Raw genomic sequence first — 20,451 nt, forward strand, 5'->3', positions numbered from 1 at the left:
AAACTTGAATCCCCTTCACCCAAGGATGTTTTGTGGCAAGTTTGGTTGAAATTGGCCCAGCGGTTCTTGAGAAGAAGTCGAAAATGTGAAAAGTTTACGGACAGACAGACAGACAGACAGCTGGACGGACATACGGACGCCGGACATAATGTGATCAGAAAAGCTCACTTGAGCCTTCGGCTCAGGTGAGCTAAAAATCATTTAGTTTTATATACATTTACAAGCATATATATATATATATATATATATATATATATATATATATATATATATATATATATATATATATATATATAAATCTTAGCTTTAAAATTTGACCATTTTATTATATCCTTAAATGGAGTTCTTCTTCTAATGGAGATCAAAATAGTCTAAAAATGGCCACGACCACCCAGCCTCTTTAATGTAATGTAAATTTGATCTTACAGACTACAATTACAACATGCACAGTTTAACTTATATACTGTGTCCTTATTTCAGATTTAACAGTTTAATGATTTTTCAGGATAACATTCCTCATGTTCCTTTATACAACATTCAACCGCGAGGTTGAATGAATAAAATCAAAATGTATCCATTTTACATTAGCAGTCCATATTGAAACACTTTGACAAGACCTTCCCAGTATCCTACCCACAGTGTAGATTTGTAAAGGGACATTGAGAATGAAAGGCTGAATTCATTCTCTGTCAGTAGGAATTTTAAGAACTCCCCATCAGAACGTAGTAGATGAATCTGGTTGTTAACTAGGTCTGTAACAAGAATGTTTGAGAGAGAGTCACACACTACATCAGTTGGGAAAAAACTCTCTGTCAGGTCCTGTCCACGGTAAACAGACCTAATAACGCCAAGCGAAGACATAATCACTAGATCACCTGTAGATATACTTGTACTTGTACACAAATATCACTGTTACTGTTCTGTGTGATTCTGCCCGGCAATGTAAACAGTCTGGTGTGACCGTCCTCCTGGTACTCATGCTCATGGATGACGTCACCTGTCACTGTGATGTGTCTCACCAGACGTCTGCTGTGTGACTCCAATTCGTAAACATCTGATTCATTGTCTAATTTATTGTCTCTCAAGGTGACCAGTAGTCCACCGTCCACCGACTGACAGATTCCGAAAGGTACCAGTGGATCTGTACTGATGACAGTAGAGACAGATCTTAATGGTGACTGACAGCTAATGAATGTTTTTCTATTATCAGTAATATAAATATTACCTTTTTCAGTCACACAAATATCATCAGGAGACATTTTAAGTTCACCCAGTTTGGTTCCTTCCTCGTTCACTTTGTCTGTATATTTTGATTCATCTTCTGTTATGTAACATTCATTGGTTATCACCGTCTATCTCTTATACATTTATTAAATTATTTCCATATCGGAATGCGTTCACTGGAATCAAGCCAAAATAGTCCAAATTCAAAGTCCTTCCAAGCAAATTGACAAGTAAGACATCGTTGATTTCACCCCTAATATACATGTACGTTGTTGAAAGTTCAAAGTCTGTCGTATTGATCTCCAGTTCAGACAATATTCTTGTCAGTTCTTTGTGGTTGTCAATCAAGCTGTAATCTGAAATGGTGTCATTGTTCTCTTCGATGAATTCAATTGTATCAATAATTCTCTTTTTCTTCTTCTCTAAATCTGATTTCACATAGCTTAATTGATCATTTTTTTATGGCCAGATTGCCGTTCAATGTTTTTATGACATATTCGAATTTCTGTCAGCCTTGATATTATCTTATCACAATGCATCTGTAACTTTCTAATCTCGGAGACACATAGTTCTTCATTTTCTGCCATCTGTTGTGAAATCTTCTCCATCTTTTCATCAATACCAGGCAAATCCTCTTCCTTGATCTTCTTCAGAAATGGAAGCAGCCATATCCTTCTTCTGATTCCTTCTGTTTGTAGCGTATTCCGATCATGACTTCTATGATTTGTTTTTGCTCACGTTGTTCAAATGAATTCATCACAGTCCTCACATATCATATCAATAGGTAATTCATGGTAATTACACATTTCAATGTGCTTGAAAGAATATCCCAGTGAACAATTTTTTGCGTTACCCATAGCCATGATTGCCTTTTCGAATATGACATACTTTTAGTGTGCGTATTTAATAAACAACAATTGTGTAGTTGGATTTTAAATCTATTCAAAAGACAGGTTACGTGACATGAAGTTGTATAAATTGACATCAAGATAACTAAACCACAACACGAACAAATACATGAGAACTCCTTTATCATAATGATTCTGTTGATTTACAATTGTTATTATATATTTATCATGTTTATATACACTGTATATTAAGATTTATTCACAAAATATTTGACATAGACCTATTTCTGAATTAATAGTAAACAGATCCGACGGCTAGCCACTGTAATCATTTTTGCTTGCTGTCTTTGAAGTTTCTGTTTTAAGCATTTCTTAATTAAATTAATAAAAATGTAATTAATTAATCATTCCATATATTGAACAGAGAGTCAAATGTATAGGATGCAAAGTAAATGGACATATAATCATACAATGGAATTAAATGTACATGGTACCAAAAAAGTCACATACAAAGACTTGTCAGATGTAGAGGGTAGAAAGGGGAATGACAACTGTCACAGTACGGCTAAAATATACTGGATACAAAAATCTATAAATGTATGACAGTGTATCAATAGTAGAAGCCAGAATGAGTCACAATATTGACGAGAAGCGGCCTCAAGCATACAAATATCTAAACATACACGTTCTGTATCAGTATTAAAATATGCAGTCGGAGGGAGTGCGCATGCCCAACATGTAAGACACACATTCCTGGCAGAGGGAGAATTTTTGCCAAAAACCCTGTGAAAAAGTGAAACTCTGAAATTTTAATATGCAGTGATATTAATCAAGATATTCTTCTATGTGTTATGTGCAGATTTAAGTAGTTTACGGAAAGAAATAGATACACCAGAGAGTTGGTAAACTTTTCGGTAAGTCAGTGGCATTTAACTGTTAAACGGTGAGCGATACTCATATACCTAAATACAGTGTTATTCTGTCTTCACAATGGCGGAGATCTCTAAAAAACGAGCGCTGGACAAAACAGATGATACGGGTGAATTGTCAATGGAACAAGATGAACAAGGTAAACAGAAAACTGAAGGTTTTCAACTTAGAGAAATTATGCAGGGCATTTCCAGCATACAGACAACGCTAGCTAATTTCATGTTACGACTCGATGGTCAGGGCAAGCATCTAGATGACATTACTAAAGAAATTAGAGCGAAAAACGGTATTCAGGAGAGGCTAGAGAATGTCCAGGAGCAGGCCAATGATACTATCTACCTCGTAACAGAGTTGCAGGACAATCAGAAGAAAATGGAGAGAGAATTAAATAGACTCAGGGACTACGTAGTTAAGCTTGAATATCGTGTGAACACGCAAAATAATCAAATTATCGACCTCAAATCAAGATCAATGGAGAACAATATTATTATTATCAGTGGGTTGGAGGAAAAAAAGTCCAGAGAGAAAGTCCCCGGAAAATCTTGCTAATTTTCTTAGAAATGTTTTCATGTCTGAAATGGGGATGGAAGAGGCAACAGTTAACGAACTCCGAATAAACAAACTTTTCCGCATGGGAGAGTATGATGTACAAAGAAAGTTCCCGAGACCCATCTGTGTACAATTCAGTGATAAGACACAAAAAGACCTTGTGTTGAAGCATATTAAAGTCTTGAAAGAAAAAGAATCAGTTATAAGAGTAGCACAGCAGCAGCCGGAAGAGATCCGAGAGAGGAGAAAGCAACTCTACGAAGTTCAAAAGAAGTATGCGGAACGCAGTATCGAGTCAAAAATCAAGGGTGATAAACTTGTATTTACGCAAAGCAACTCCGTTTACCGGGAGAAAGTCGGACCTTTGCCTACCGCAGACGAAGTGATCACAGATGACGTGGTAAATACTGCAGTTAGTACAGGGAAGTCCATAGAAGATAACGGGAACCGGTTCATAGCACACGCTACACAGGTCGACTCCTACAAACAGATCAAGAAATCGCTGGTGGATATCATGCGTGTCGAGACTGTGCCAAGCGCGAGTCACAATATTTACGCCTACCGTTTCTCAAGTAGTGATGGAGTGGTGCACGAAGGTTCAAATGACGATGGAGAGCATGGAGCCGGTAGGTTGCTATTAAAAACGCTGGCCGATAACGAAATTAACAATGCACTTGTAGTTGTGTCAAGATGGCACGGAAATAACATCGGACCCCGTCGCTTCTCGCACATTAAGGAAGCAGGTCTCGGTGCGGCAAAGAAGTTACCAGTCTCAGTTTAATATAGGCCTATATCTTTCAATCTCGCATAAAAGGTGAACTCCGACTGTTATTTGAGTGGACCACTATCTTGAATCAATCTTATTACCGATAACAGTGTTTCAAAGTGAAATAAACATCAGGTGTGTTTATTGAAATATTCCGGAATATTTTTTTCTACCTAATTATTCCGGCTTTTTTTTGAAATGTTATATTTCCTGTTTTGTTTTTCGCATTTGGTAAACAATTTTCTTTTCATTTCCAATATTGCCTGGTGTTAACATAATATGTGAATATATTATTTGACTTAAATACCACATAACAATGGGGGAATCTATGCACATAGTCTCCATAATATCAAACAAATATATACATTATCTAATTGATACAAAATAGTCAAGTTATGATTTGTTTAAAACCAGAGTTTTCTCTGTTATTGTTTAAGTTATTAAACTTTTATCATAACTTTCTATGCTCATATCCTTTTTCGCTATTAAATAGAAAAGTCTTTGTGCATAGTATTCTCTACAATCCGTTAGCATTTTTGATTTTTATAAATGTGCCTACTTCCAATTTATTATCATAACTTTTAAAAAGTTTTTGTCAAAATCCCCCCTCCAAATAATCAACAACAAGAGGCATGTCTTTTTTTCCCATACTTTTTTCAACTTCTTTCCAATTATTTGTTTTCGACAACTGGGGGTCAGCATTATTCCTATCATCATACAGACATTTATGGGACATAGGGAAAATAACATAAAAATACTGTCAGTAAACTGCCAAGGCCTGGGAATATGAAAGGCACTGGCAAAAAATCTGTGATGTACTTTAAAAAAAATCATTTGTTTTTATGGTAAAATGTAATTATATGCTAATTTTAAGGATTTACATTAGCTAATAATAAACATTTGAATGCATTTTTCTACTACTGCTGACCCCCCCCCCCCCTTTTTTTTTTAAATAAAATAAAATAACTTTCACGTATACAAGTAAACTTTGTACTGCTGTAAACTAACGAAATTATCAAGACATTTACCGTGTATATGTGTTTATATGCTTTGCTTATATATATATGTATAGTCTGCTTTGTGTACTTGTGAAAGTCAATAAAAAAAAAATCTATGCATTCTGCCTCACTATAAATTTTGCCCTTTATTTTCATTCCCATTTATCTCTGTTCATGATTAGTACACTGTGCAAACCTCTGTCTATTCGAAAACAACGTTATATTATACGACTGCATGTCAGATTATGCAGGATTCACTGTATTGAATAAAAAGATCTAAATATATTATGTAATAATCAATGAATATGACTTTCAATTAAGATTAAAATAAGCATTGGTTATCTTTTTTGTTAAATGTTAGCAAAATTGATAAATGTCTTCCATTTATACATGTACTAAACGATATTAATGACATACATTGTTGCATATCTGCTATTCAAGGACTGTTTTGTCAGCAGCATTTCTCATGAGTTATTAATTCACACCATATATTTTCCCGCCTTTGATGGCATTTAGCTGTACAAACATATACATGAATTTCAAGGGCACCTAATGTAAAGATTATCAAAGACAGACTTTGTTATAGTGGGGCTTTACTAGTGAGTCCTCAGATTATGGCATTTATTTATTGTTATTTCTATGAATGATATTAAGGGGGATGTACGGCCACCTTTAGTGCAGTGAGAACAAAATATAAACATTTCTTCTAATGGCTAAAATACATTATGTTTTGATCAAATTTTAAGTCTTTTTGATAAAGATACAATAAATATGCATAACCGAATGCATGTTGTGCATATATAATCTAAACTTTTGCAGAAAATTGCTTTTGATATGCTCCTTAGAACTGCGCAACTACAGAATTCAGCAAAGCCTTAAAAAATCCAAAAAAAATACGCAAACTGTGCATAAATGTTCTCTCTACAACCATTTGTTGAGAAAATGTCTAAATTTTGCACTTTCAAATGATAATTTCAAGTTCAAAACAATGTATCGTTGTCTTCAAAAAGAGTGTAAAGAACCATGAATGTAGTTCATGGATAGCAGCACCGTGGTCTATTTTTAGCACAGAATTTTGTTTTCCAGACCTCTTCTTAATATGGAGGGACATAACAATCTTTAAATGTAGAAGAGAATTACAGTTGCAAAATATTTCAAATAATATGAACACTTTTAAAAGAGGAAATGTGTTATAGTGTTTCTTGAAGTAATTTATTTAGTATTATTATCGAACAGTTGTTAAATAGTGTACGTATTGATATAAAAAAAAATCTTAAACCCTTTGACTCCAGGTAAGGAAAAATGAGCACCATCAAAGTTAAAAATTAAGAGTTTGTAAGTTTGCCATAGATAACTTATAATATCTATCAAAAGTTTAATTATCACCATTGAAACACGAAGAAATTAAACACATAAAATCGATATGAATTACCTTGTTTTAGTACCTACTAGTACGAGGGGTGATCAAGAAGTTCGCAAACTATCTCTATACATGTGTATCTACTATCTACAAAACCGCAATTTAGATTAGAAACAAATTTGGTGCACACAAGTTCTATAAATAGCATATGCTGAATAAAGTTTTTCTCACAGTGTGAAAATGATGTCATTATGCAGGTACTTGTGACGAAAAATGGTTGTCTCAGTGGAACTCGTTCAACAAACGACTAAAATATTTATGGTATATCTTAAAAATGCCTTTGAAGTATCGTATAAGAATTTGTTCACAGTTTATTAAGACAAATGACTTCCTCTAAAGTCAATCAATGATTAGATAGATCGTTTTAGTGAAGGAAGGCAAATGGTTAAATATGATACTTATTATGTTGCCCGGTGAAAGCAAGTTTAAAAGGGGATGTGTTTTTAATTAAGCAATATGCTATCAAAGACCTCCAATTTACACTTTGAAAAATACTTGAATATATCAACAATAATATAACTATCAAATTCCTAAGATGTCGTTTACTTTTTGATCACCCCTCGTATACTCTGTCAAATAAACATTTACAATTTTCATTACAGCAGAGCAACATTTGAAAAGGAATGAAATCATTCAGAGTGGGTTAGAAGATTTAATGAATAAAAAAACTTTTTTTCTATTTGCCCATTTTGTCAAAATAACAATTTTACAGAGTAAAGAAAAAAATCAACATAATTAAATATTTTATACCATCTTTAAAATAACGTTTGGTGGTCCTCCCAACTCAGGGAAAAATTATTGGGTCGGTATTCATAGGTGAGAAAAAAATTCCTTAAAAATTTAAACATATTTGTTGACGGAAAAAAACCGTGTAATGGGATGTAAAAAAAATTGAGTCGGGCCATTTCTAGGCAGTAGATCGGGAGAAAGGGCAACCAAATATTTTTATATATTTACATCCACTGAACATTTTCCCCTTTATTTCTTAAGAAACCCCACTGCATTCATCATTGCATAAACTACAGTAGGCATGTCGCCTGTACAGATTTCTTAATCAGTGGCTGTTCCATCAATGAAACGTATAAAGACGTTCGCATCATTAATACAATAATTAATCTTTTTAATCCTACTTTAATTGATTATTTAAACAAATATAAATATAAAGAATAAAATGTCTTTCTTTGTTATTACTGGAATGAACGGTCGCAGCTATTGCAGAAAAAATTTACATAACCCGCTTACGCGGGTTATGTATTTTTTCTGCAACAGCTGCTTAATTCCGTTCATTCCAGTAATAACAAACAAAAAAAGGCATTTTATTGTTTAAAACAAATGGTCTTATAAGGCTATATGTTCCATCACATACTTAGTAATGCAAACTTTTTGAATCGTTGGCACTATTTTGAAAAAAACAGAGGATTTTCGGGGGGGGGGGGGGGGTTAGCCTCTCACTTTTTTTGCGATGATAGACATAGCATATGCAATGGACCTTTCTTTGCAAACATTGTGCTTGCTTCTAAATTTCAAAGAAACAACTCAATATATTTTATCAAGCTTTGTATGTTCAATGAGCGAGAGCTTACAACGTTGTCAACATAATGAGACATGATGCGTTTTTATGTCCGAACATTACTCCATACAATGTGTGGGTCATTGCAAACAATCTAGCTATTTATGTGAGGTGCCTGAAGGAAATCTTATAACTGTCTATTTTTTCTGTCTAACTGCTTAACAAAATAGATATATGTACCAACTTTTCGAATGTAAGACATGTAACTGCACTTTGTTTTTCATGCACCGCATATTGTTTAACATTTTCAAATTAAATGCTAAGCATCCTCCTTCCAGTGCCCCATTTGATAATAACTTCTATCGCCACAGAAAAAAAGACCCGACGTAAACACATATGTTTAGGACATTTTTTTTTATCTTTTTTCTTGAGTTTTAAAGAAACCAACAAATTATCAAGACTTGTTCCATGAAAAATTAAATATAATCTTGGTAATAAACGCATCTATCCACAGCAGATATATGCACATGCCAACCACGTGCTCAGTGGAATGATATTAACGAGGAAATTCGAGCTGTAAACAGAATAGTTTTTTCCGATTTGCTGGAGTGGGGTTAAAATCGCGTTTTTTCATTAATCAGACGATGCGATGCAACAAATAAAAGTAGCAAGTGATATAATCTAATGTTTATTACTTAGTAATTTCTTGTCTTGATGTTATTATGGTCGCATTTATTCTAAAATTAATGTTATTCGAACTCTGTGTGACAGAGGAATGGTGGACGAAATAAACACATGGCCTCAGGAATACACCCATATGAAAAATCAAATTTTCAAGAATTATGGATAATGACAAGAAAAAAGCGAAACAAATGGTTGTAGCCATATTATCAATGAATCAAACTAACTCCATTTTCAATGCATTTTTCATCTCATGAATGCTGTAACTGCGCAGTTCTAACATGATTAATTTCCTTCTAATTAAGACAAAATAAACTTAATTATTTACTAATTTTGGTCTCTAAAAGTGGGTAATTAGTGCATTAGCGCTTTGAGTAACTTTGGGCTAGTTTAGTAGAGTATTAAGCGCATTCTTGGTATTTCTTAGTTTACACCAGACTAGATCCAATATGGCTTGTACATCCCCCTTAAATACATCAAAGTATTTTAAACCAGTTTCCCCTTTTTCTGTTGTATTTGGTGATGCAGTACCTAGAATAATACATGCACGATTTACTTGTGAAATCGTGCACATGAGTTTCATCTTTTGTGGTAAGTGTTCTCCATGATATTTTTTTTTCAGTTAGAGTGATCTACCCTTCTAGATCCAAATGAGATAGCTGAAGTACATTAGATAGAATAACCCTGCAAGATAATTTAAATTTAATTTATTGCAGATTTTTCAGAAGCCTTGTGCAGTTGACTCAATATCACTGAATTATAAGCAAGGGTATACCATACATACAAGCGGAATTTTTTAGCAAGGATTTAATTTTGTCATTATTAGTGTGGGTGCCGAGGTCACTAAAATTGAAAATTGCTGAAAATTAAGTAATACATCTTGCTAAAATAAAATCATCAGTTTCTGAGGACAAATCGCTAAATTTCCACTTATACAGTATTGGGAAAAGTGGATTCCCCTATTATTATCATGCTAAAACAATCAGTATACGTAAATGTGGTTAAAATGTGATTAAGTTTGACTTCGATTACAATATATGAGAATTACAATGTACTCCTTATACACATACAGATATACCAAAGTTAAGTTTAATGTTTCTTGATGAAAACTAATCTTAAATTCTTTTCTACAACTCTTGTAATTTCATACATATGACTTCAATCAGTATACATGTGCATTACATATCCAAACACTTAAATTTGATATATCCATTCCTTAATAATTTATGTATCGGTAAAATTATCTAAGGAATCACTGTCTAGTTAGGAGGGTATGTCAGGGCATCAACAATAGTGGGAAACATGGGATAATATGCTTAAATTATCCCATGTTTCCCACTATTGTTGATGTCCCTGACATACCCTTCTAACTAGACAGTGATTCCTTATATTTCCATTTCACTGCAAAATAAAATTGTAGATTTAGACTTAAAAAATGTGGAGACAAATTTAAATTCCATGAGGACTTCCATGTCGATTTCAATAGTCCTTACAAGAAGCCGCACAAGATTTACATGCATATTTTGCCTTCTTAGCGTCAGACACGGAGACAGATGCGCACGAGATTTGCATGCGTATTAGGCCTTTTAGCTCCTGACCTATCGACCTGCCTAATTTACATTCCGGTAGAATTATCAAGAAATCAACTCCGCTAACTTTCAAAGGGTTATCACAGAGAAAAAAAATTAGAAATGGAAATATTTCATTTTACATTGTGTACTGAAACACTTTAACAAATCCTCCCGCGTATCCCACCCACAGTGTAGACTTGTATAGGGTCAGTGAGTATGGACTGTTTACTTCATTCTCCTGGAGTAAGAACTTTAGGAACTCCCCGTCAGGATTCAGTAGATGAATCTGTTTGTTGTTACAGTCAGAAACAAGGATGTTATAGAGGGAGTCACACACTATATCAGATGGATTTAAGCTCTCTTTCAGGTTCTGTCCACTGTAGACAGACTTTATATGACCAGAGGGAGACAGAATCACTAGTTCACCTGTCGTATCACTTGAACGGTTCACAACACAGATGTTACTGTTCTGTGTGACTTTGTATGGCATTGTAAACAGTCTGGTCTGACCGTCCTCCTGGTATTCATACTCATGGATGACATCACCTGTCAATGTGATGTGTCTCACCAGACGTCTGCTGTGTGACACTATTTTGTAAAGATCTGATTCCAAGTCTATCAAGGTGACCAGTAGTCCACCATCCACTGACTGACAGATTCCTCCTGGTACCAGTGGATCTGTACTGATGACTGTAAAGACAGATCCTGATGGTGACAGACAGCTGATGGACTTTTCTGAAATCAGTGAAATAAACATCACCAGTATCAGTCACACACATGTCATTAGGAGTGATACTAAATCTACTTTCTTTTACACCTTGCTGGTTGACTTTTTCTACATAATTTGAATAAATTTCATATAGGTAACATTGGTCGTCACTGTTAGTCTCCAAAGTGTATATTGCTTTATCTCCATATTGAAAGGAGTTTATCTGAGTCACACTAATATCTAAATCTACAGTTTTTCCAACCAGAGAATCAAGAAAGTCTTGATTATTGATTTCACCTCTTACACCGTGTATATCCCAACATGCGGGGTGTATACTATGTTATGCGCGGGGTGTATGCTTCCGAAGCGAGAGAAAGGGGGTCAATGTAGGTTCTTTGTCCATTTTCTCAACTTACGGATATTTTTCGCCAGAAAACATATGCCTACGGAAGAAAGCATTATCTAAGGAGTGTATGGATACCAATGAATCCACTGGATACCTTCTAGTTTTATCAAACACCTCAACACAATTCCGAGGATCGGAGCAAGATTGACGCTACACTGTGTTTATGATCAAATATCAGAAGAAAGCTTTGCTTTATTACCACTTTTATATTTTTGTCAAATACATCTTTACTATATAAACGTTTGTACAAATTGTCAGTAAATAAAACAATTCGTATATAAAGATATTGACGAAAAATCAATGTTGTGTCCGGGGTGTATGCAACATGTTGTACGCGGGGTGTATACCCCATATTTTTCTTAGGATTGTTAGTGCGAAGTATCTATGGAAATATAATTTACAAAGGTTTATAGGCGACAGGTAGTGTTGATAAAGACCTTGATACTAATGCCGAACCTAAACGTAAAGTCCATAAACTTACTGAAGTATAAAACAAATTAACTAAATTAAAAAAAAATAAAGGAATGAAAAAAATTAAATTAAAAACAAACTAGCATATTCAAACATAATAGGTGCTAGATGTGTAAGGAGCGATTGATATCTGAATTAATGCTACACTGTATAGATGGCGCAATGTTCTAAATCTACGTAATCATAACATATCCCCACTCCTCTATCACTGCATTGAGGACACTTTGTCTTTTCTTCGGATCGTTTTAATCTAAATATTTAGCCTGTTAAAAATAATAGCAACACTACATGAATGGTGTATTATGAATAAATCTCTTTTTTGTTTCTGCACCTTTATGTTATCAATACATGTTTTCTTAAGCATTTATGACACTGGTCAGAGATGTAGAATCTTTTTGAAGGGGGGACCTAAAAAAAACATTGACACAAGTTGACTGGCTATAAGAATTGGGGGGGGGGGGGGGGGGTCTTATCGAATCTCAAAACTCCTATTTCAGATGGGATTGAAGGTCCCATATTTTTCAGTAACAATTCTCCTTTTTTTACTTTATAATCATTGCATTTGGCTATGCTGCAAGAAAAGGGGGCGGGGGCAACTTGACTTTCTATGAACATTTTCTGTAGTGAAAAGTTGTGTCTGGAACAAAAAGGGGGGTGATATTACGTGTTTGTATGATATATTAAATTAATTTTGTCTTCAGTTTTTGCAATATGTGGACTCATTTTTAGCTCACCTCAACGAAGTTGGGGGGAGCTTATGTGATACCCTCGGCGTCGGTGTCGGTGTCGGCGTCGGCGTCGGCGTCCCGGGTTAAGGTTAAGTTTTTTGGAGCAGTTTTCTTTTTAAGTACTTCTATGTCCTATATTGATTAGACATGCATGGAAGATGTTGCTAGTGTGTTTCATTGTCAAAGTTTCAGATGCTGCAATTTCAGCAAAGATATGACCAGGTTAATGTTTTTGGTGCAGGTTAACATTTTTGGTGCAGTTTTTGGTGTAGGTCTCATTTCCGAGTAACTATAAGCCCTATGTTGACCAAACTTACATGGATGATACATCTTAGGATGCATACTACCAGCCTTGCTTCGGATGCTGAATCTGACCTACATTTTCCGGTTGAGTGAACAGGTCAAAGTTTTTGGTGATGGTTTCATTTTGAAGATACTTTGAGCCCTATAATGACCAAACTTGCATGGATGGTACATCTTAGGATGTATTCTACTAAACTTGCTTCGGATGCTGAATCTGACCTACATTTTCCGGTTGAGTGAACAGGTTAAAGTTTTTGGTGCAGGTTTCATTTCCAAGTTACTATGAGACATATAATGACCAAACTTACATGGATGATACATCTTAGGATGCATACTACCAGCCTTGCTTCGGATGCTGAATCTGACCTACATTTTCCGGTTGAGTGAACAGGTTAAAGTTTTTGGTGAAGGTTTCATTTCGAAGATACGTTGAGCCCTATAATGACCAAACTTGCATGGATGGTACATCTTATGATGTAATCTACTAGACTTGCTTCGGATGCTGAATCTGACCTACATTTTCCGGTTGAGTGAACAGGTTAAAGTTTTTGGTGCAGGTTTCATTTCCAAGTTACTATGAGACATATAATGACCAAACTTGCATGGATGGTACATCTTAGGATGCATATTACAAGACCTGTTTCGGATGCTGAATCTGACCTTCATTTTCCGGTTGAGTAAACAGGTTAAAATTTTGGGTGCAGGTTTCATTTCCAAGGTACAGTACTATGAACCCTATAACGACTAAATTGCATGGATGGTACATCTTAGGATGCATACTACCAGACTTGCTTCGGATGCTGAATCTGACCTACATTTTCTGGACGAGTAAATAGGTTAAAGTTTATGGTGCAGGATTCATTTCCAAGTAACTTTGAGCCCTATAATGACCAAACTTGCATGGATGGTACATCTAAGGGTGCATTCTACTAGGCTGGCTTCGGATGCTGAATCTGACCTACATTTTCTGGATTAGTGGAAAGGTTAATTTTTTTATACAGGTTTCATTTGCAAGTAACTTTAAGCCCTATGTTGACCAAACTTGCATGGATGATACATCTTAGGATGCACACTAATGGACTTGCTTCAGATGCTGAATTCGACATACATTTTCCAGATAATAGACCTCGTAAAAGTTATGGGTGCAAGTCTATCACCAAGAAACTATAAGGCTTATATAAACCAGTTGCACAAATGATGCATCAAGGGATGAAAACTCTCAATCTTGCTTCAGATGCTGGATTTTAATTACATTTTCATGATGAAGAACTAGTTTTTAGTTTTTATATAGGTCTATTCCAAAGTATCAAATTTGCATAAATTTTGCATTTTTGGATGTACACTTTTTGTTGGTTAATTGTGTGACTTAATTTGCCTTACTTAAAGACAACACACGTTGAGGTGAGCTCTGTAATCTCTGATTACCTATGTTTCTTTATCTGAAAAGATTTCATATTTTACAAAAAACAATGAACATGTAAAGCCAGCTATAAAAATGCACATTTGTAATAAGGGACGACAATTTTCTGAGGGCATTCACAATTGAAAAAAAAAACTGTTTTGGGTACAATTATAATTTTACGTTGATGTGTAATTAATGTCAATTAATGTTCACCCCTCCTCTAATTTATTATCGTATATACATGAAGTAAAGTTTAACCCCCCCCCCCCTAAAAAAAACCTAAGACACAAACACTCCCTCTCCGGGCCCATTCTTAGAAAATATGTACTCAGTACAATACAATGCCTCAATATAAAACAAATAGTTTACTGTCAAACGTGAGCTCCTGGGGGCAAAGTACACAGCATATAGATATTTCATGAAATAATTATGCAGTGTTTATGACATTACAAAAACATAAATATTTTCAATAAAGGGGTGTGGAAATAACGAACAGTATTTAATCTCAAAGTCCAATACAAAAAAAACAATACAAAACAAGTGCAGAGCAAACATGGACCTCCAAAACATCAAAGGAAGGATCAGGTGCCATTGAGGAGTGAGCATCCCTACTGACCAGTCACTTCCGCCGTGTGCTCATATTGTCATGATCGTGAAATAACGGAAAAAATCCGTCCTCAATATTCAGAGTATAAATAATGGACTTACAATTGGTATGAAAACGTCAGTCAGCATTTGACTCAATGATAAATTGTATTTGCTGACAAGGTCATTGTATCGACCATATAACGTATAAAATGATTACAAAAAAATTAAAACTGCTGATATTCTTGCTTCATCAACTTGTTTGTCAATAATATACCTCGTTTAAGAAATTGTACATACGTAGAGCAGCATGCTCTTGCGTATCGAATCAACTTAGATATATACACTCCATATGCAGTATCATTTTAAAAAATGTTGAAAAAGGTTAAACAGAAATTATTAGAAAATGTTAAATGTTCAAAATGATGCATGTGTGAAGCATTTATTAAGGAATAATATGAATAATTTGTCTTTAAATTGAGGGGATGAATTGTTGGTCATCACATGAAAAAGTTGAACAAAGTACCCTGTACATTTACTTCCATGTGCATGCAAAGTCAAAAGTACGATTTTTTTTTCAGTAAATCGAATTCATGAACCTGAAGTTGTGCTATTGCAAAACTGGTGAATAATTTAAAAAATAAATATAACTTTCACAAAAGTCAATTGTTAAGAATATTTTTAATGATATTTCAGACAATGATACTAAAGAGTAAAAAGAGAGGGGTATACACCCCGCGTACAACATGTTGCATACACCCCGAACACAACATTAATTTTTCGTCAATTTCTTTGTATACGAACTGTTTTATTTACAGACAATTTGTACAAACGTTTATATAGTAAACACGTATTTAACAATAATATAAAAGTGATGATAAAGCAAAGATTTCTTCTGATATTTGATCATAAACACAGTGTAGCGTCAATCTTGCTCCGATCCTCGGAATTGTGTTGAGGTGTTTGACAAAACTAGAAGGTATCCAGTGGATTCATTGGTATCCATATACTCCTTAGATAATGCTTTCTTCCGTAGGCATATGTTTTCTGGCGAAAAATATCTGTAAATTGAGAAAATGGACAAAAGATCTACATTGACCCCTTTTCTCTCGCTTCGGAAGCTTACACCCCGCGCACAACATAGTATACACCCCGCATGCTGGGATATACACGGTGTCTTATGAATCTCTCTGAATGTTCACATTTTGTCATACATGTCATATGAACCTCTAATTCAGACAACATTTTAATAAGTTCTCTGTGGTTGTCAATCAAGCTGTAATCTGACATGGTACTGTTGTTCTCCTCCATGAATTCCACTGTATCAACAATTCCTCTCTTCTTCTTCTTTAACTCTGATTTCACATGGTTCAGTTGATCATTCTTCTTAACCAAATTGTTTCTCAGTGTTTGTTTATGATGTTTTCTGGCCATTATCTCATCAACATGTTGTTGTCCATGTAGTCTTTTAATCTCAGTGTCACACAGTTCTTTATTTTCTGTCATCTGTTGTGAAATCTTCTCCATCTTCTCATCAATTCCAGGCAGATCCTCTTCCTTGATCTTCTTCAGAAATTTAAGCAGACCTCTTCTCCTTTGGGTGGCTGCCGTGGTCAGAGTGTTCCAGTCATGATCTCTATGATCTGTTTTGGCACACGTGACACAAATAAATTCAGCACAGTCCTCACATATAATGTCAATCTGCAATTCATGGGATTCACACATTTTAATGTGCACTAAAGGAGAGCCCAGTGGATATTCTTCCGGGTTATTTTCAGCCATGTTTGTCAGATGAAGCGACCTTGGTAATTTTTAGTGTAATAGTGTGTACCGGTACATGTTAGGTAACTTTTTGATTGTAAAGTTGGACTTTAAATTTGTAAAGACAGGTAGACGCACAATGATTTGTAAACATACAGGCTCTACTGGTGCATTGAATTGAACAGAAAAATGATATACATGTAAGATCAAGTATGAATTAATTTATGATATGAAGTTTCTTCTACAGAGGGAAGTGGTCAGAAGGAAATGGTCAATTTCTAGCAAATTTAATTGTCATAATTAATATATATTTCATGAAATAGGAAACTTAATTAAGTTTGTTCAAATGAGGCACCCACAACGTACCCTCTTTCGAGTAGAGGCATTTTGAAAATGGTAATTTATAAAAATTAAGTGGCATCAATTATTTAAATCTCCTAAAGGTTTTAGGTTCTAAAATATTTCTTATGTGAAAGCTTACAGACATTATATGTGCATTGAATTTTAATCAATGCTTACCTCTTGAAGGTAAATGGTTGAGCAACACTTAGTTTAAACAGTTACCATCTCAAGAACACAGAGTTCTGATTACCGGGTAGTTTTCATAAAAAGCAAGCATTCTCAAGTAGTGCAAAGTGTTGTTTCTACAAATCATGGTACCTTAACTAGATTCCTTTATTGAAAAGTCATGGGATCAAGCCCCAGTCATATTCTACCTAATTCAATAAAATATGAGTGGCATTTTCTCTTTTGCCAATGGCTTACGTTTGAAAGGGAAAGTTGCACATCTTCCAGATTGGTCAGTTGATCTGAAAGCTGAGAAAAAGTCTTTAATTGAAGAATTCATTAAATTAAAGAAACATCTATACAAATTGCAGCCAAGGTCTGCAATTTGTAAATAGTTACTTGGAAATGGCACCAGAAACTTTAACCTGTTCACTCAACCGGAAAATGTAATTCATAGATCCAGCATCTCAAGCAAGCCTGGTAGTGTGCATCCTCAAATGTACCAACAATGCAAATGTTGTCAACATAGGGGTCAGTTACTTGGAAATGGGACCTGTACAAAAAACTTTATTAAAGCTGTTCACTCAACCAGAATATGTAGGTCAGATCCAGCATCTGAAGCAAGCCTGGAAATGGGACCTGCACTAAAAAAATTAACATGTTCACTAAACTGGAAAATGTAGGTCAAATTTTGCAACCAAAACAAGCTTGGCAATGTGCATCCTTATATGTATCTATGCATGGAAGTTTGGTCAACATAGGACTTTTAGTTACTTTTCCATTACTGGTACACGTGTACATGTGTGCGAATTTAAAACAGGGAGAATTCAAAACACACCCAGTATTTTGTTTTACACAAAAAACTGACCCAAAAGACAGATGCCCCCTAAATGTACTAGCCTAGATAAAATGGAGCAAAATGTTTGCAAGTGTAAAAATAATCCTGTATACATTTCTTTTTAGTACTCTTTGTCCCTCTTTTGTCAATTACACTATCCATACAGTCTTGTACAACTTATTGTATTTGCCTATAGAATGACCATCTTTTAATGAATATACACAATATCAATTTAGTGAATGGCAAATCGTGTTCAAGGACTTTTCATGAAAATCTTATTGCAATTTATTGCTTTGTATTTTTATAGCAGTGTCTGTGTTGAAAATAATTGAAGACAAAGTGTCAGAAATGATCAAAATGATACTTGGAAAGCATAGTAGAACTAGCAAAGTTGGACAAGGCAAATAGACATAAAACACATGGGTCGGAATACATGTACACTAAATATGTCTTCATTTATTGTTTACCACAAAAGACATCTTTGAAAAAAAGGGTTTTGCATAAAAAAAAATCTTAAAACAGACCATTTATGTACTACATGTAGTACTTAATTTACAGTCATCTTCTTAACATTTTTTGAAAAACTGTGTCTTTGATCAGCAATGTTCCAGTCTGTCAAAATCGTGACAGTTCATTCCTTCAATACTGTAACATCATCATAACTGATTTCATTTGCCTCTCTTATTTCTATAAAATCCACTGATCATTCCTCTGTCCAATGTTTATCAAGGAAAATAGCCAAGGCAGGTCTCTCCCAAGTTCTATTTATAAAACTCTCAAGAGTTGTCACTGGGAAATCCAAACACTTTTACAGTACCAGCGTCTCGATTTCTGTCATACGTGTCTCTATCATCACAGGCATAGGCCAGAAGAGGGCGCTTTGGGTGCCAGGCAACAGTAAACGTAGGAGCTTCACATGTAATCTCTGTGATTTTCTCCCCTGTAAAAATTAAAGATGATTCAGAACTCACCGACCATTCATGCTTTTATTTCAAAGTAAAACAAAAGCTGCAAAAGATGTCATTTAAATTTTTCAATTTCTGGTTTCAGAAAGCTATTGTCAGCACTAACTCAGCACCACTTATCTGCCTCTCCTATCCCAGTGACAGGTTGTAATACTGTTGTTTGTCTGTCTGTCTGTGGTACCTGGCCAGGGAGTGTCTCGGCCTGACAGGATTGTGTTTAGACAATTATAATGTACCTCCCTCATTAGACTCAGGATGAGGACTCTTCACCCTGAGCTGTAATCGGGGGCACCTGTCACCAGATTAGTAGGTCAGCTAAGTGTCTGTGTGAGTCTCTAACCTTTTACCATTCATCATTAACCAGATTCTATCCTTCTCACCTCAGAGAGGTACATGTACCAAAAACTTCTATCAGCCATATATTCATTAATGAAACTCATTAACCCACTAAAGATTTTTTTTGGCCAAGTCACAGGACAAATTCTGTTATCTGGTTATTAGAAATAACTTTTAAAAACTTGAAATGTGCATGACTTTTTAAATCGTTCAAAACATGACTCTGTGTGTTGTGTTTAAGCATACCTGAGTCGACTTCTGCAATGTCTATGATGAGATCTTCTGATGCTGAGGCTAACATTTTACCATCATGACTAAAGCTCAATGTTCTCACTGGCCATTCTAACCTGATAAATAGACGACAATTCAGGACAAGATTTTTCATTCAGTTGGAAAATGAGATGCAAGAAAAATGTCTAAATTGCCTATAAGACTTCCTGGCATTTGACACTAACCTAGAGAGAGTCCTGACACACGCTAACTCTGCTACATCCCAGATACTGACCAGGGCGTCGGCACTTCCTGTGGCAAAGTATTTTCCCTTGGGATCAAACTCGATACAGATACAGTTAGCAGGGTGGGCGTTTAATGTGTGCTGAAGCTTCAGATCTGTGTAACTAGCAAGTAAAATCATGAAATCTCATTTAAAAAGCCTAGTAAATGTTCCCTTACATTAAAAATATGTTCATAGCAGAGTGTCAGGGCTAAACAATATCCAGTAAATTATAATATGTTTTTAACCTGTAGTGATTAAAAATCATTTCATTGTTGGAATTCATATACGTGTATCTGCTGTATAGTAACAGTATTTTACAGCATCAAAAATCAGACTCTAGATTGGAAATCAAGAAAACCTGTTGAGTAATACTGTTAGCCCACTTTACTGTGTTTAAATTTAAAATACTTCCCCTGTTACACTATACATTTATCATGTTTATGGACT

The 20,451-nt window shown here is 34.9% G+C and overlaps 4 protein-coding genes and 1 pseudogene across 4 annotated transcripts; 1 reads left to right on the forward strand and 4 right to left on the reverse strand.

The window, feature by feature from the left end:
- Positions 1–866: 866 nt before the first annotated feature.
- LOC134282109 (uncharacterized) lies at positions 867–2,087 on the reverse strand. Its single transcript, XM_062764556.1, has 4 exons — positions 2,078–2,087; positions 1,757–1,912; positions 1,476–1,652; positions 867–1,321 (listed from the first exon to the last, which is right to left on the reverse strand). The coding sequence occupies exons 1-4, from the start codon at positions 2,085–2,087 to the stop codon at positions 867–869; spliced, it is 798 nt and encodes a 265-aa protein (XP_062620540.1).
- Positions 2,088–2,927: 840 nt separating this feature from the next.
- LOC134282108 (uncharacterized) lies at positions 2,928–4,332 on the forward strand (annotated as a pseudogene).
- Positions 4,333–10,633: 6,301 nt separating this feature from the next.
- LOC134282110 (uncharacterized) lies at positions 10,634–11,254 on the reverse strand. Its single transcript, XM_062764557.1, has one exon. The coding sequence runs from the start codon at positions 11,252–11,254 to the stop codon at positions 10,634–10,636; it is 621 nt and encodes a 206-aa protein (XP_062620541.1).
- Positions 11,255–16,223: 4,969 nt separating this feature from the next.
- Positions 16,224–16,883, reverse strand: LOC134282111 (tripartite motif-containing protein 26-like). Its single transcript, XM_062764558.1, has one exon. It carries the CDS (start codon positions 16,881–16,883, stop codon positions 16,224–16,226), a length of 660 nt encoding a protein of 219 aa, XP_062620542.1.
- A 1,987-nt stretch (positions 16,884–18,870) lies between these two features.
- On the reverse strand, positions 18,871–20,125 carry LOC134282112 (THO complex subunit 3-like; the record flags this gene model as incomplete). The annotated part of the gene is made up of 3 exons (XM_062764559.1): positions 18,871–19,147; positions 19,755–19,855; positions 19,964–20,125. Coding segments are annotated over 3 exons (427 nt in total), but the record flags the coding sequence as incomplete, so codon positions are not given.
- Between the last annotated feature and the right edge of the window lie 326 nt (positions 20,126–20,451).

Source organism: Saccostrea cucullata, unplaced genomic scaffold (assembly GCF_032062105.1).
Source record: "Saccostrea cucullata isolate Sc308-1 unplaced genomic scaffold, CSIRO_AGI_Scuc_v1 ctg5537, whole genome shotgun sequence".
NCBI classification, from domain to species: Eukaryota; Metazoa; Mollusca; class Bivalvia; order Ostreida; family Ostreidae; genus Saccostrea; species Saccostrea cuccullata.